Source organism: Echiichthys vipera (assembly GCF_963691815.1).
Source record: "Echiichthys vipera genome assembly, chromosome: 4".
Lineage (NCBI taxonomy): Eukaryota > Metazoa > Chordata > Actinopteri > Perciformes > Trachinidae > Echiichthys > Echiichthys vipera.
This window is the reverse complement of record NC_139829.1, coordinates 27,271,876-27,288,250: the sequence shown is the minus strand read 5'-3', so window position 1 is coordinate 27,288,250 and position 16,375 is coordinate 27,271,876. Positions and strand designations below refer to the sequence as shown.

Here is a 16,375-nt window from a genome sequence, read left to right as displayed (position 1 = left end):
CCCTAAACCCTGGGCAGCTTTTGAGCCCATGAACCCTAATGACCATTTTCAAAAGACATGGGTAGCATTTTATAGTCTCAAAGCGCTACATTAGCACCTCCTCCCAGTATACACCCGAGTCCCAGTCAGGAGTGCATTTAGGTATTAAGCATAATTTAGCCCCCTCTTGTGCACCATTTAATGAGCTCAGTGCTAAATTACTACCAAAGCAATTACACACACACACATCAGCCCTATATTCCCAGACACACTGCACCCACTGTACACACATCACAAAGTCCATAAATCAAAGTGCATATTTGTTGAAATCTGATCAGGTCTATACAAAAGAAAAAAGTCCAACGGGTGCACATAATACACATATCAGTCGGCCTACAGCAGCAGAATTTCTCACTCATCAGCAGTAAGGGAGTGTAATGTGAATGGCTGTCTTGGCAGGAGAAAAATTATAAAGCATTTTGTAACAGAAAATAACTGCATCCGCAACGCAGAGGTCCGTGTCCAGAAATGAGACATTGATCCATAATTGGAAGCACTCAGTCATGAAATCTAAAGACTAATTAAAGAAAGAGAGCTTTAATGGCAAGCATTTACATATTCAGTACAGTCATTCAACGCTGTCTGCCGACCTACAGGCTGTGGAAGACAGAAAGTTCATATGGAGGCTGTGAAGAGTCGACTTCAGATCACACTGTGATAGACTGAAGACACGTGTCTGAAACGTATGTCTGCACCAGCGTGAGCCGCTCTCACGACATGACTAAGATGCTATTTGGGGATTTTGCCACCACTGACGGACATATCAGCTGTGAAAAATATGTGCATATTATGCATCAAGGTCTTTTTTAATGACGGCTTATCAAGAATATGGTCTTGGGACAAACGATAGTGAAGGTGATAGAATGCTTCTGTGGATGTCTGACCTCCAAAGCCAAAGACAGCTTCTGTTGCTTTACTATCACCTGAGGTTTGAACTTGATTCTATCTGTGTGTAAATGTGCATGCACACCCATGTGTCTGTGAGTGTTTGTGTGTGCAGGGTCAAGGTGGAAGAGGTGACATGTACAAAGTGTGGCATCTCATCTGGAGGTGGGAACAGGTCCGATGGTCGTGCTGTGTTGAGGTGCAGCCTCTGATACCACTGTGGACCGTTGAGGTGTACACACAGGCCTGATTACGTGTCAGGGCTGGTAACTCCTGCTAAACAGGTGAGAGAAGAGCCTGCGGTGGCATCCTATACTTTCCCTTTGCACGTTATCAGCTGGACAGAGTTCTGCTTTCAACCTGCTAGGCTGGGAATGATAACAGAGGACAGCAAAAGATTGCTTGTCAGTGTTGCTGCGCACAAGCGCTGTAGTGCAGACGAGAGGATGTGCCTCGTACCTTCCCTGTTTGTCTTCTGGTTGATTGAATCTGCTTCTGACTGAAAGTGAAGCTGCCCATTTGTGTTCCATGTGCTGAGTTCTCTGACACCCTGTCCTTTTTACCCCCTTATTGTATTTTTTTCTCTCCTAAAACTGCTTCTATACCTTTCTCAACAGCCCAGGGCCTGTTTTAATAGGCTTATTTAAATATTTATCTTGTGCAGGTTAGAGAAATGAGACAGCTTTGGTGCCAGACCAGACATTTATTTAAGTGGACTAGTGGCTTTGGTATAAAAGCCAATCATCTTGAAGGCCAAGTTAAAGTGAGGTTAATTGGAGCCAACTGCAGGACAATGTTTCTTTTGCCTATTCAGTTGGATAAATCTGTGGGGTAGGAGCTTTTGAGAGAATTTGACTGCCGATGTTAAAGACAAGTGGAGCTTATTCTCACTGCTCAGTTGTTGCTCATCAGCAGAGAGTGCTGAATGAGGGAAACCTTATTGCAATGCAATCCAAACTGAGTGCTTGTTCAATAGACACAACAGAGATCTAATTAGAAGAGAACAACCAGGATTTTTGTCAGGAAGCCTGTAGACAATTGCATGTTTACATCTCAACCCACTTTGCGTCCCTGGCTGAGTGCTATACCTGCATTGTGCACAGCAATTTTGATCTAACCACAGGTCTAAAATGTGTCTGTCTGTTCTGTTCTCAGAAAACATAAGGAACCTACAGCAGAGGATAGAGTCATGCAATTAATTATGGGAGGATAACGCAGGAAGTAAATTCACAATGTGCTTATTTGTGGCTTCTATTTAGCATTGAAGTATTTCATAAAACCGAAGAATATTCATCCGTCGCTGAGGGACCATGTTAATGAAAGGAAGGGTCAGTGTGTCCCCTTAGCTTTTAAATAAAATCAGAGATGGCCTCTATCTCACAGGGTAGAGCATGTGCCACATATAGGCCCAGTTCTTTGCAGATGCTTGGGTTTGAATCTGATCTGCGGTCCTTTAAATATATAAATAAATAGTATCACAGACACACGTTTGAGATTACAGTCCGCAAATTATAGTGCATTCTTACTGTTTACCTACTGATAGGTAAGGGAAGAAGGGGAGGGAATACGAGGTAACGCACACACATAATTAATTAATGAATAAGTACTTACAATGTGATTTCCAACCCGTTCTCACTCCTAACTCATCAAATACAGCAGCTTGGTCAGTGGCCCTCAGCGTCTTATACTGACGGAAAAATCCCTTTTTGGCGTCTGCATGAGACCCACCAGGCTTTCAACTGCTCGACCATGCACCGTGCTGTGAGAGTTTAAAGAGCAATAAAGTCTGCGTCAAGAGGAGGTTGGGGTAGGTGGATGGGTCAAACCAAGCGGCAACCTCCAGGGCTGAAAAATGAAGCCCACAGGGAAGTGCCAGAAACTGCAGTTCCTTGAGGCTGGCTCCAAAAGAGGGGCATTCCCCACAGACCCCCATAGTGGGGATGGGCATTGTTGCCTGCATCCAGGCCTCATCTCACCACTGCACAAGACTGACATGAACAAGCAGAATAGCAATGTCAGGTCTGACAGTTTTGCTGAAGTTTTGCTGGCCGGGTGAGTTGGGGGAGATTCATGGGCAGCGTTAGCCAGCATAAGACACTGCCAAGATGGCACAGGTGGCTAGCACAGACTGTAGGCTTAATTCGGCCCACCTCAGCTCCATTCATGGTCCACCTTTTTGCCCATTTTTGGACTTGCTGGGAGGTAGGTGGCATTTGACACTTCCAAGATTGTGACAGCTGGAGCCACTGGGAACTGCCCACTTTGAGCTTTATTTTGGCTCTTCAGAAATCTGTGACATTACAGAGACTAGATCACATTTATTTTAAACTTTTACTGACTGTTTATAACTCACACCATGGTTTGGCCCCCTTGTACCTGTCTGATCTCCTCCACCACCACACCCCCTCCAGAGCTCTACGGTCAGCTGACCAACTGCAGTTGGAAGAACCCAGGACCAGACGATTAAGGGGGGACAGAGCCTTTGATAGTCTATGGGTCAAACAAACGTAGGACTTTCACCCAAGACACCGCTGTGCTTGCTCCAAACATCATGTTGACTTATTTTCACTTACATACAGTATGTAACATTCTTAAAAAAAACATCATGTAGGTAAGTTGGTTACAGATTTACTCATTTGAACCCAAACCATGATCTTTTCCTAAATCTACATACAAGTTTTTTTCTTCCTAAACCTAACTATACGCTTAAATGACGCCAAAGGGTCCTCACAAAGTGGCTGTGACGAGTTGGGAATGAGAATTTATGGTAATCTTCCAAAGCTATTTCATTTGTATGGAAACCATCGTTTTAAAAAAACTGACACCTGACACCATACAGTTGTTACCCTGTTATTCCCTAACCTATTGTCTTCTTCACAGCTTGTCTTCTACCTGGTATAGATATTAAGAAAGCAATTTAATTCTATCCCACATGTGCAAAAATAATTACAAAGTCATTTTATAACCACCAAAGGGTTTAAAATGGTACATCATGGCAGCATATAAGGATGGATTAAATAGTTTTTAAAGGCATAATGATGACAAAATCTGAGTTGTTTTATGTAACTCATGTCGGAACTACTAAACGCAATTAAATCTAAAACAAAAAAAGATTAAAAAATACATATAAATGTGTTGACCTACAAAATAATAGTTATACTTGATATATTAAGTATTTTAAGTATAAAAAGCACTTTTACTGTAAGTAACCACACACACACACACACACACACACACACACACACACACACACACACACACACACACAAAAGAAAACCTCTGGTAATGCAACACTGGTCACGTACTAATCCTCTGGGGGATTAACCTCTAAGAGCAGGATATTTACTCATAAACCTTTATAAAATCTGCAACAAATGAACTCTCTGGGACACATGCAAACCTCAATCTGTCTCTCCACTGCACGTCCACTACATAATTCTCATGGAGAGCATCCACCATAGCGTGATTTGAGTCTATGTGAGCTACGATGCAATCCAACTGCTCCGTATATGCTCCGTATATCACTATTTATTTCACCCTGCGAAGCCAATATATAAATGTGTCCTCGGTTTTGATAATGGTTACCTTAGCAACTTCATGGTCACTTGGTTTAGCTGTATAAACTACAGATCAGACGGTCTCCTTTTAGTGTTATTACTGTCTAATTGGTGAACTGGGGAAAAGTGCAATGAGACACACTGGGACATTTTCCCCCATTGTTTTCTTGGCAGTGAAACAGACGAGCAGCCTGAAAAGTCAGATGTAATCTCAGAAGACTGCTGTAATCGGCTGGCTGTCCTGGCGAGAGCATATTCCACATCTCTGCTCCGGCACCAAACCATATATTTTCTATTAGGTACAATTTGAATGTTCTTATTTCCATCAACCTTATATCACCTAATATCACCCCCAATGTTCACTCAGTCTCGATAAAACAAAGAAAGAATATATTGTAAGAAGCACACATCTGGGCTGTCACACACAAGCATTGGTCGCACGTCATATCAATCATTAAGAGATGACCAAGGAAATAGAGCAGTGTAGACAGTTGTGTCTTAGTAAATACTGCCAATTAGGCTCTAGTGAAAGTGTTTACAGTAAATGGAGGCCAGTGGGAATGGAGCTGATTCATTATTAAGGGTGTTAGCATCAAGACTGTCAAGTTAACATTCCTGTTTGGCCCTAATGTAATTGGGCCATTTCATTTAGGCCTTGATTTATGCCGCATTATACAGCATTAAAGTTTACGGCGTGTGGCTCATTTTCAGGGCTGCTGCACCTCTTAAAAACTAAAACTAGCAACTAATTTCAAATCAAATTTGAAATCACAGAGAAAAGCACTGCCCTGTTCTTGTAATTGCGTGAATTTCTCTCACCTTGTGATTCTTATTGTAACTAGACTTCTCACGTCTCCGGACCAAAGCTCAAAGGCACACATTTCTCGGAGAGACCCGAAGATCAGAGAAAGAATGATACATTTACATATTAATATGGTTAACGTTTAAAATATATATATTTTTACAGGAGCCTTGAGGAGTAAAAAACAATCCTGGGTCCTTTGTTTCATTGCAGGTTGGTAGTAAATGTCACAAACTACAAAGAATGATGTTCTCAAAGGTTCTCTAGTCTTTGAAATTGAGATAAATTTTGAGGTTGCTGCCAAATCTCATCCGTTATTACATGGCAGTATGATTTCTTTCCCTCTGGGATTCTAAGCATTCACAGTGATGAGATTTACAAGCTTGCTTTAGAGGAAAAAGTCATAGATCTTTATAGCAAAATGAATGAACGTCGAATTTAATTATATTAATCCCATCTCTGTGCAGATTTAATTTAATGTAAAACAAGCCGTTTGAAGTCTGGAAAATTAAGAAAGATATTTAAATGTATATGTCCTTCCCACCTACCGTTCCCACTTGGACCGGCTCTCTTGTGGAGTGGCTGTAATAAGTGGACTGCCTGCTGTCCCTCTGCTGGGTGTGGTGTGGGGGATTAATGAAGTGGTGGCTCACAAGGGAGATCCATCTGCACCCAGACAGTCTTAATGAACTACCAAGGCCGAGACACGACACTTTTACTGAGGCCTCCACTTATGGCTTATGACATGCTGAGGAAGCAGGACTGCTTTTGTTTTGAATGGACTGGCCTTTAATGGTGACAAAGTGAACTTTTCAATCTACCAGAGTGCACTTGGGCCAATATGATGTGTACCACACATAGCAAACCTGTCCCTTTCTATAGGGACTCATTTTGATTTCCTTGATGTAGCACCATCAATGAAAATCTCAACCTGTCAAAGAAAAGGGGCCACGTTCCCTTCAATATGATAGAAGGTTAAAAAAAAATAAATCTGCATATAAATGTGACTTTGAATGCACACTTATGACACAAGGCTGACATCTTTCATCAGGCAGCTCATATAAAAAATGTGTATAAAGAAGACCATGCTCCTGTTATTTTACCACACATCACATATTGACTAAGAATTTTAGGATGACGAATAACGAACAAACCAAATACAGGTATAGGTATAGGAAGCCCGTTCCCCTTAGTTGAAGTAGCATGGCACATATTGGTGTTTGCAACTTTAAAAGTGTCAAATTAATAGCATGAAAATTTGCAGTATTTTTTATTAAGGATTTTTGGAAACAATATTAGAATACTAATGCAGGTATTTAGACAAGCATGCAAACAAGCTTACATTAGACCAGGGCTGCCCAACCCTGCTCCTGTAGGGGCGCTGTCCTGGATGTTTTAGGTTTCTCTCTGCTCCAACACACCTGAATCTAATGATGTGCTCGTTATCAAGCAGCTGAAGCTCCTCACAGGTTTGAAAATCGTTAGACTCAAGTGTGTTAGAGCATAGAGAACCCTAAAACATGCAGGACAGTGGCCCTCCAGGAGCAGGATTGGGCAGCCCTGCATTAGAAGAACACACCGTTTAGGCAAATCAATTCATCAGGTAAGAACAAAATCCTGACACAGCAGTAAGAATAAATCATGGAGCACATGCTTTACCAGGTGAGCTAACCAGCTCCACAGTCATTTGAAGCAGAGTTTTATCTATTTGTTAATATCGACTACTAGTAGAAATTACAACTATCTACTACTTCCTGCAGAATTATCTCCATTTTCGAATATTTTTTTAAAAATTTGGCGACATGGTGATGTGGTGGTCAGCACTGTCGCCTCACAGCGATAGGGTTTCTGGTTCGAATCCCGGCTGGGGCCCTTCTGTGTGGAGTTTGCATGTTCTCCCCGTGTCTGCGTGGGTTTTCTCCGGGTTCTCCGGTTTCCTCCCACGGTCCAAAGTCATGCACGTGTTCGGTTATAAGGGACTCTGAATTGCCCGTAGGTGTGAATGGTTGTCTGTTTCTGTTCGTCTCTATGTGCCCTGTGATAGACTGGCGTCCTGTCCAGGGTGTAACCCGCCTCACACCCTCCCCAGCTGGGATCTGCTCCAGCCCCCCTGCAACCCCAACAGGGACAAGCGGTTGAAGATGAATGAATGAATGAACATCTGGAGTGCTCAACTCTCTGTAGGGTTTCACTTGGGCCTTCTTGACTTAAATTTCTTGATTTTTTTTCTTTCCATTTCTGTGTGTGGCTGTTAGCACATGTCCCTGCAGTAAACTTATGAGGAAATGTGAGGCACAAATAACTTGAAAACTAATTTAAGAAAAAACTTTTCAGGCCTCTGAGCTACACGTGCTAAGCTATGGTAGGTTGGTGAACAGTCAGTTCATTTTTAAAGAACAGCCATCTCATTAATGCATATGTTTAAAAGCTACTAATAATGCATCAGTTCATTACTTAGTCTTTAGAGATGACATGCAACAATTTCAGCAAATTCCAGCTCTTCCTGAAGGTCTTAATGAACTAGTGTTTTTTCCAAAAGCGCTGATTTGGCATTAAATTAGTGCAGCTTTGGAGTGTGTGTGCGTGTGTGTGCGTGTGCGTGCGTGTGTGTGTGCGTGTGTGTGAGTGTGCGTGAGTGACCCAGCATGCAGTGCAGTTGGATCGGATCTGGCTTTTTCATTAAAACATCCTGTGACAAAATCCCAGACAGCTATTCACTCATTACTGCATGCTCAATGGATTTATTTCATTGAACTGAAAAGAACTAACATCAGCTATTTGGTGGTGTTTCCTTTGGGCTGAATTCAGCTCTGTTACTTTCAGTCAAAGGCCCAACCTTTCTTTACACTGTAGCACCCTTGATGAAAAACTGTCACCTCAGTATTGCTTTTGTTAGTCTGGATGCCTCCAGTCAGGATGCAGGTTTGCATTACCATATACAATTCCAGTGGCTGCAGGGCTACACAAACAGATTGGAAATATCATACCTCTGAAAATAATGTTTTGTGTGATGAAAAAAATCCATATCCTTTGATGAATATGGTCACAAATGTATATTATGCTGTAAAGCAGATGATAGGTCAACTTGAAGGTTGCATATAAGTTAGAAGAAACTGAGATGTCTATTTGATTTCTTCTGGTTTTTTTTCAAACGGGTAGTCACAGCTAGGTAGGTGTGGTTAGAGCATCAGCTGTGAATAGACAGAAAAGAGTGGCTCAGCTGGCCAGGGTAAGCAGCTTCAAGGGACTGAGTGAACCTGCACATAGAGTACACCTGACCCATCAGTATCACTGTGCTCTCATGCTTGTAGCTGAACTGAGCTCATCATCACACACACACACACACACACACACACACATACACACACACACAGACTTTAATCAGCAGTCCCATAGACATTATTCAATGACACTTTAGTCCAGTCCACAATCCAAAGTGCAGTGCCAGTGGCAGTGCCAGTGCCAGCAGTCCATTTGTACCATGGCTGACAGTCTGAGCTCTCGGGCAGTTTAACAGAAACTTCCTATCTTAAGTACTAAGTTAAGATGGGAAGAGTCGAAGGGTGCACTCACACTGTTCTTCTGCACCGGGCCAAAACCGTTTTTTCAGCTAAAGCCTAGTGTGTTCGAGCAGTGTGAGTGCACCCGCTCCGCGCATAACTGCTGACAACGGGCCGTCCACGGCCCGCCTGAGAGAAATGGGCTTTAGTAAAGCCCGTTTGCACATGTACGAGCACGAGCGCGCGCAAGTGTACGAGCAAGAGGTCTACAACGGTTCTGACGTAATTTATGTCCGCCTGTTCGGACATGTAAATAGAAGGACGGACCATGCGCGGACATTTAACAACAACAACAATGGCGGTGAAAGGTTCACGTTGGTGTGGTGCGGAGGTGGAGTGTTTACTGCAGATTTGGTCGGATGAAAATATTCAAAAACAGTCGACAAGACGCACAAAAACTCTGAGGTCTATGGAAAGATTTGTAAACAATGCGACGCATCGCGATGACGTCAATGCGTGTGGCGTGTTACGGCGTGATGACGTATGGACAGCAAGAAGCATTGGCCGAGGCCCAGGCAGTGTGAGTACAAACGGGCCTAGGGCGCAGGGGGAGAGGGAGGGGGGACAAGTACCCTAAAGCCTGGGGCATGGTGCGGAAGGACAGTGTGAGTGCGCCCTAAGACAGGTTTGGTATTACAGGACCGAATCCTCACTTTAGGGGTCCTATCTTATCTTACTTCATCCTATCTTATCTCAGGTTAGGAAATCTTTAATACTCAATCCAACGTCGGTACTTTTCTCATTGAAATATAAAAAAAAGGGAACAAAAACAAAGACGGGGGCGACTGGTGGCACAGTGGTTGGAGCAGCTGCCCCATGTAAAGAGCCTGAAGGTCCCTGAGGCAGTGGCCGCGGGTTCAACTCTGACCTGCGGCCCTTGGCTGCATGTCTCCCGCTCTCTCTCTCTCTCCCCCCATTTCCTGTCTGTCCTATATATTAAAGGCTTGAAAACTACCCCCTAAAAAACAATGACAGACTGAGAAGCATTTCACAGGAGTCCGATGACTGTATTACTGAATGGCTGCAGGTATTATCAGGCCGCACTTTGCCGCTTAAAGTTAAATTAGCCCCAACTTTTAGCATGGCTGCACTTCACTGCCACTGCAGCTTTTCATAGATATTGAATAGCCGTGCAGCCCCAGCCGCACTTCGTTGCTGCTTGGTGTGTTTTTACCATTTGACCTGTTGGTAACATCTGTAGTGAAGTCCAAAGATGTTATTTTTCGGAAAATGTAGCCTACAAAAACCCTTGGGTGAGAAAAAAGAGAATGGATTAAGATAGCAAAAACAGTAGATGAAAATTCAACCTCACTGCAATCATAAGAGCGGTTACTGGTGACGACGTGTCATTCGCTCACTTCCGAACAGCTGCTCACCCTGAGCAGCTGAGACACTCTTACCCCTCCATCCACAGACAGCTTGCTTTCAGTGTGCAAACCATGCACATACAGCACCCGCTGTTAGTTGAATTCTGAATAAACTTGATAATATTGAATGGACTATATATTGGATGTTTACATGAAAGTTGCTCAAAATTGGTAATTCACCTTTAAAATAGGTTTTTGTTTAGTTTTACCTCCACCAAGAAGGTCATTATAACAGAGTAATGGTACAGTTTGGTTTGTTTGTGTGTTTGTCAGCAGCATTACATCAAACTACTGGCCGGATTTCCGTGAAACCTAGAGGAAAGGTGTATCATGGGCCAGGGAAGAACCCATTACATTTTGGAGATTTTCCAAATCACTGGGTGGGTATACTAATTCTTTATCACTTAACTTAGTTAAGAGTGTGAGATAAGGCATGACCTTGGTGGAGGTCTGCACTCTCCAAGTGCCCTTCTAGTTCCTTTTGCTTTCCATGCTTCCTTGCAAGCAATGTCTTTTCTTGGCTGAATCCCAACATTTACAGTGTCTGTATATAACTGGATATGCACTGCAGGAAAGGGTAATCATTTTTTTTTTAAAAAAAGCCTGGGAAACAATGTAGATAAATGGACGAAATGTTCATCTTGTTGCCAAAAAAACTAAAATTAAGATGCAAACAGGATCCACATTTTTATGACCTGCTGTATTCACACCTCGTCATCATCCTCCTATCCTCAAGGAAGGAGTAGAAAAGAAGAAAGGGGACTGAATGACAGCCAAACAGATGTGATAAATGTGTATAATCCCTTTCTAAAAGAGCTTTATTGAAATGACTGGGAGCAGGGAGGACAAGACGAAAGAAAAATTGGAGCATTGTGTATTGTATAGCCATCACGGGGTGTCTTTGGTCTTCTCTGTGAAGTGACTTTGACAGCTTTGGGGATTAAGGAGCAGTCCATCGTACATGGCCCAAACAGCAGGGATTAGACTAAATATGCTCACTCTTGTGTCTGGCTCCTTTATTTAGTAAATCAATAAAACGTTTTTTTTACAGTGACGAAGAACGTGTGTGTGTGTGGGGGGGGGGGGAGAGCAGGTTAGGTCAGAGCAAAAATGAAAAAAACCTGCATTAAGGGGGAGAACGGCTCCAGAGGCGAGGAGGAGCCAGTTGCAGAGTGTTGTTGATCGCTACTTCAGTTTGCTGCAAGCTCCTTTATGTTGCTTCAGATGTTGCAGCCATGCAGCGGCATAATACATTACCTCTGCGGCAGAGTTATTACACGTTCAGCTTGGCAAGAAGTGTTTTGGGATTTTAAAATTTACAAAAACTTTAAACATGTTCCTGCTTCCTGAGACTGAAACTGCTGACATCTGCTGCCAGTGAGAACCAAAATTCAGACTTCTTGCTAGAATTATATAAAACCCACATTAAAATTATATTTACTGCACGGCAACAACAAATCTGATAACACAAATAATTCCCTTACAGTCGGGTCTTATTCAGCCACAATATGCTGGCCATTATTTTCGGTCATTTAAAAGAAGGTGGATGAGGCAGATACAAACAAAATTATTATCAACACGATATTTTGCATCCCTGTATATTTTCAGACATTTCTATTTATAAGAGCGGGCTGTCAAAACTTATTATACCAGTGGAAGGAAGTTCTGAAAAGAAGTTTCAGTGCGGAGGCGACTTTGAGCTCCTGGGGCAGCTCGTGTTAGAAACTGACTGCTAATAAAGTCAAATAAAGTTACTGTATGTTCTGAGAAGTGAAAATATTAAACTAAAAACAAAAACCTGCTACCGAGCTGGGGCGCTTTTAGGCTCAGGGGAAATCCTGGGCAATGACTTAAAACCTTCAACGAGTCTGGCGCTATATGCAAAGGCTAAATGGTTATTATTAATATTCATATTATTATGACTCCTCTCACAGTCTCACAATATTTTGGTAAACCTATACAATTGAATGCAATCCAATACAACTCATCTGCCACATATTCTACATTTAGGAAGATTATAATGTTCAGCGTTGTTTTAATTATACTGTCGTGGAAATCTTAATATGTTTATTTTTGAGGTCGTAGCAAGTCCAAAGGTTTTATTTCAACATTTGAATGCTGCAAATTCACGTCTTCTAAATGTGCCCCCGATCCCCAAATCCACTTCTGAGTCTCATTGTTTTATAGGAATACTACAATTACAATTTAATTTTGGGTTAAAAAAACAAAATATTACAAACACCTCTCCTATAATATACTGATATTGACGCCACTGCAGTACAGCTCATGGTTTGTAAACCTGGATTACGTTCAGTGTCAGCAGGTTATTATCGGTAAGCCTAATTATTCTATCTTAAAGCCTCATAATCACATTAAAACTTGAGGTTAACCCGCCTCCGTACACTGCACCTCTGTTCCCCATGGAGTTTAACTGTTAGATGTATTTTTAATGCTTCCTTTTTTTTAATCACAGAATTTGAAGTGCAAATGGAGGCAAAACTCTACATACATGAAAGGTGTTTGGGGGATTTTTGAGCACTCTGGCAACCCTGTGAAACGTGAATTTATGTTATTTTACTCCATTTTCGATTTTTTATCTTTAAGATTCACAATTCACGATTTTGCATTTGCCTACTAACCTGAAAACCTGATAAGATTCAGGACGACAGACATAAAGCGTTCACGTAACCACAGTAACTCTCATCTGCATGCGCAAGAGAAGAGGGAGAGCCACTGACTGAGTTTCTCTGTGCAGCAGGGAAACAAATTACAATATAATAGATTTGTGTAGGTTTCCCTGCTTTCCTCCTGGTGCTCTAAATAAGTCACTGGATGTGTCACTAGTCGCTAGAAATAATCCAGCAAGAATATAGATAGCTACTTTTACAATTAACAATCCATTGGTTGTATGAGCTCATAATTCATATAAAATATTTTGGCAGTAAATAAAAGACCTGTGGATAAAGAAAAAAGACCCCTTGCTGTAGCCCAATGGACAGACCCTAAACAGGCCCCTGTCACTGAGATCTGTATAACCATCAGCAAGTAGCACATTCTGCAACTGCAGTCTCACACATCAAATTACTGTATGAGACGTCTATTAAATAAAGTCTTTATTAGCTACTTCTGATTTTACAACCATTACAGGCAGGCACATATATCTCTGTTGAACGTGCTGTGTGCATTACAGTTACACTACAATCATTCCTCATAGTGATCCACTAATATCAGCGTGTCTAGACAAATCACTGGACCAACCGATTCAAATTACATATGTTTCATAGAGTGCTCAAGACTTAAATAACCCTTGCACAACTTTGATTAAAAAGTTGCAGCTGCAATGTCAAGTGTGCTGTTTTCTTAAGGGAGTGGCTTAGAATTTGCTAAGTGGAACGAAATCTAAAGAGCAAATAAGTGGAGCTTTACCCAAACCCCAAATCCGCCTCTAATCCATAAAATTACACCTGTCACTAGAAAGTAAGATGTATTAAAACTACTTCCTGATCCAAGGAGGAAAAACCATTAAAACACACAAAGGCCTTCAATCAGCACTTAATTAACACAGCAACCTCCCCCCCCCCCAGTGCTGGCAATCACTTCCCCATCCGCCAGATTAGTTTAAGAACATGAATGCAGATAGAAAATGACCAAAACAACTTTAAGGATATGGCAGCGAAGAAAATAAGTATGTAAATAAAAAAAGAGAGGGGAGAGGATGGAGAGGATGGAGAGAGAGAAAGAGAGAGAGAGAAAGAGAGAGAGAAGATTGGCTATCACAATGGTCTGTTAACTTCTCCCTCCCCACAGCGGTCTCAACAGACATATCCTGTGGCCTTTATGTCAAGTCAAGCGTGTCATTTCAGCAGAGGGAACATCACTTCGATAACCACTCACACTGCATTTCAGTGCCCGTGTATCTCTTGCAAATGTGAATGATCAGCTAAAGCAATTTCTAAAATGGTGGTAATGTAAAGGACAGTAAAAAAGTTTTAGGAAATTTAACCATTACTCTAAGTGACCGGGCTAGCTCAATGGTTAGTAACACAAAAGTGAGAAAATGAGAATGAAGAGCAGCAGCTGAAAATGCATTTGGGTAATTCTTAATCATGTTACAAACATGACATTGCAGGCCTCTGGATGCAATTGGATAGACCTAGAACCAATCAAAGCAACAAAACGCGACATAGCCCTTAGAGACGGACAAAATTTAAAAGAGTATGCAGAGATGAGCTGTGATGGTGTAGCATCAATATGCCTGGAAAGTGTTGCTGTTTTGCAGAAGTTCCACATCAGCAGATCATCTTGTTTTCATCTGAAAATGCTCTCTTTACTAAGCTAGGTCCATGCTAAGTTTAGGGTCCCCAGCATGAGGGTGTGCAAGGCAGAAATGACATCATCACGTATTTTGCGTGAAGCATTAATGCCCAAGTTGTGAGTCATCATCTGAAAACTGCCTCATACATTATGAGAACAAAAATATCAGGGGAAGGTATAACTTAAGTAACAATGCAGCCTAAAATACACCAGTCCAATATAGCAGGTATATCAATTTAAATGGAATTGCAGTTATTAATAGAAGGCAACCTTTAGCATGGTGAGCAAACACACTTGCCACTACATTGATTTACATGGGTAACTAGCCATTGCATGAAGCCTCAATTGACATAAATTGAGCAGGCATACATCTAAACTATCAACTGAACGTACATTTATGATATTTATGATATTTGTTAGTTTTATTCAAAGCCCAGAATATGCAATCTAAAAAATAAAAACTCATTTTTAAAGGAAACCAGTAACTTGTTCATTTTAAGTTATTTTCTCTGTTGTATATAGCATTGCGCTTTAATAACCATTTCTTATCCGCTTACTGGATTAATTGATGGAATAAGTAAGTCATCTATGTGCTGACCTTTGCTGATCGTAGCCAGACTCCTTCCTGCGGCAGTGGAGAGTCACCACTCGGTGGCCTTCGCTCCTCACATCCTGGCTAACTATCCACTGAGTGGGATTGCTGGGACGAGCCCCAAGAAACGTCACTCCCTCTTTCAACTTTACTCTGCGGAGAAAGAAAAGACATGTTAATGAATGCATTAGACTGAATGATAGTACCTCCACCTATTACAAAGAAGATCGTCATTTTAGTGAGTCGTTGATCCATGCATGGCAGCTGCGCCCAGACAGACAGTTGTTTTTTTTCTAGCAATTCATTATCCAGATGGTTCACTGCACTGTCTTGTCTTCATAAGATACCCCATCTGTTATCTTGGTTTTGATCACACTGTTTTGGTTACTCAAGGCGACATTTTTTAATCATGTGTTGTCTCATGTTTTCCACCTGTCAATCAAGTAATAAAAAACAAAATAAATGGCAAACACCTGTTGCTTTAATGCGTAGTTTCTAAATCCTCGACAGTCCGATAAGTGTCGTTGTACGTTTCTATTAGTTTTGACTCCAAATAGAGCTTAAAGCTAAAATGAACTAATCAAAAAGAAACTCTCTCCAACACTTTGAGATGTGCCTTCCATGGTGAATGTGCTGTTTACCACAATAATGAGGAAGCTGTATAAGTGGGATGTGACCATCCTATTATGCCACTATTCTCCTTCCTTTAACTCCCTCTGTAAAAGAGTGAAAAGGACATTAAAGTTTCTTTGACTGCGGCAAAATTACAGTGTCAATGTCCTTGGCTCAGTGGGCTCCAAAGAAAAAACGTGAATTAACATCTCCCTCACAGGTAACCCATATTTAGAAGTATATCCACTGTATCCACAGAGAGTGATCTAGGGGTGAACGTGTTGACACGAAATAGATTAAGAATAATGATCCATAACATGTGAACTGTGTGATTTTGTCTGAGGGTGACAGTACAGTTCCAGGATTGAAGATAATACTAAATTACAAAAGAAGGCCCAATCACTTTCCCTAACCAATCCATACCAGGGTTGGCAGATGAGACCAAGATAGGTCTTTGCTTTCATCTTGAATTTGTTACTGCATTTTTACATGCACTATGTGATTGCCTGTCTGTATGTCCATGAATATGTCTGCCCTCTCCAGTCAAGCTTCTTTCTTTGATGTAATGCCATGTTGAGAAGGGGGTTATATGCAAAGTGAAAATGGGTATCCACTCTTATAATAAATGTGTGTGTGTAAGTGTGCAT

The 16,375-nt window shown here is 41.6% G+C and overlaps 1 protein-coding gene across 1 annotated transcript in view; it reads right to left on the bottom strand.

Annotated features, from left to right (window-relative positions):
• The window catches only part of LOC310945542 (transmembrane protein 132C), a gene marked incomplete at both ends in the record, with an annotated part of 144,696 nt that overhangs the window by 56,460 nt on the left and 71,861 nt on the right, over positions 1 to 16,375 (bottom strand). Inside the window, one exon of the mRNA XM_083911669.1 lies at positions 15,123 to 15,269. Within this exon, the coding sequence (XP_083767795.1) occupies positions 15,123 to 15,269 (147 nt within the window). The remainder of the gene's footprint in view (positions 1 to 15,122; positions 15,270 to 16,375) is intronic.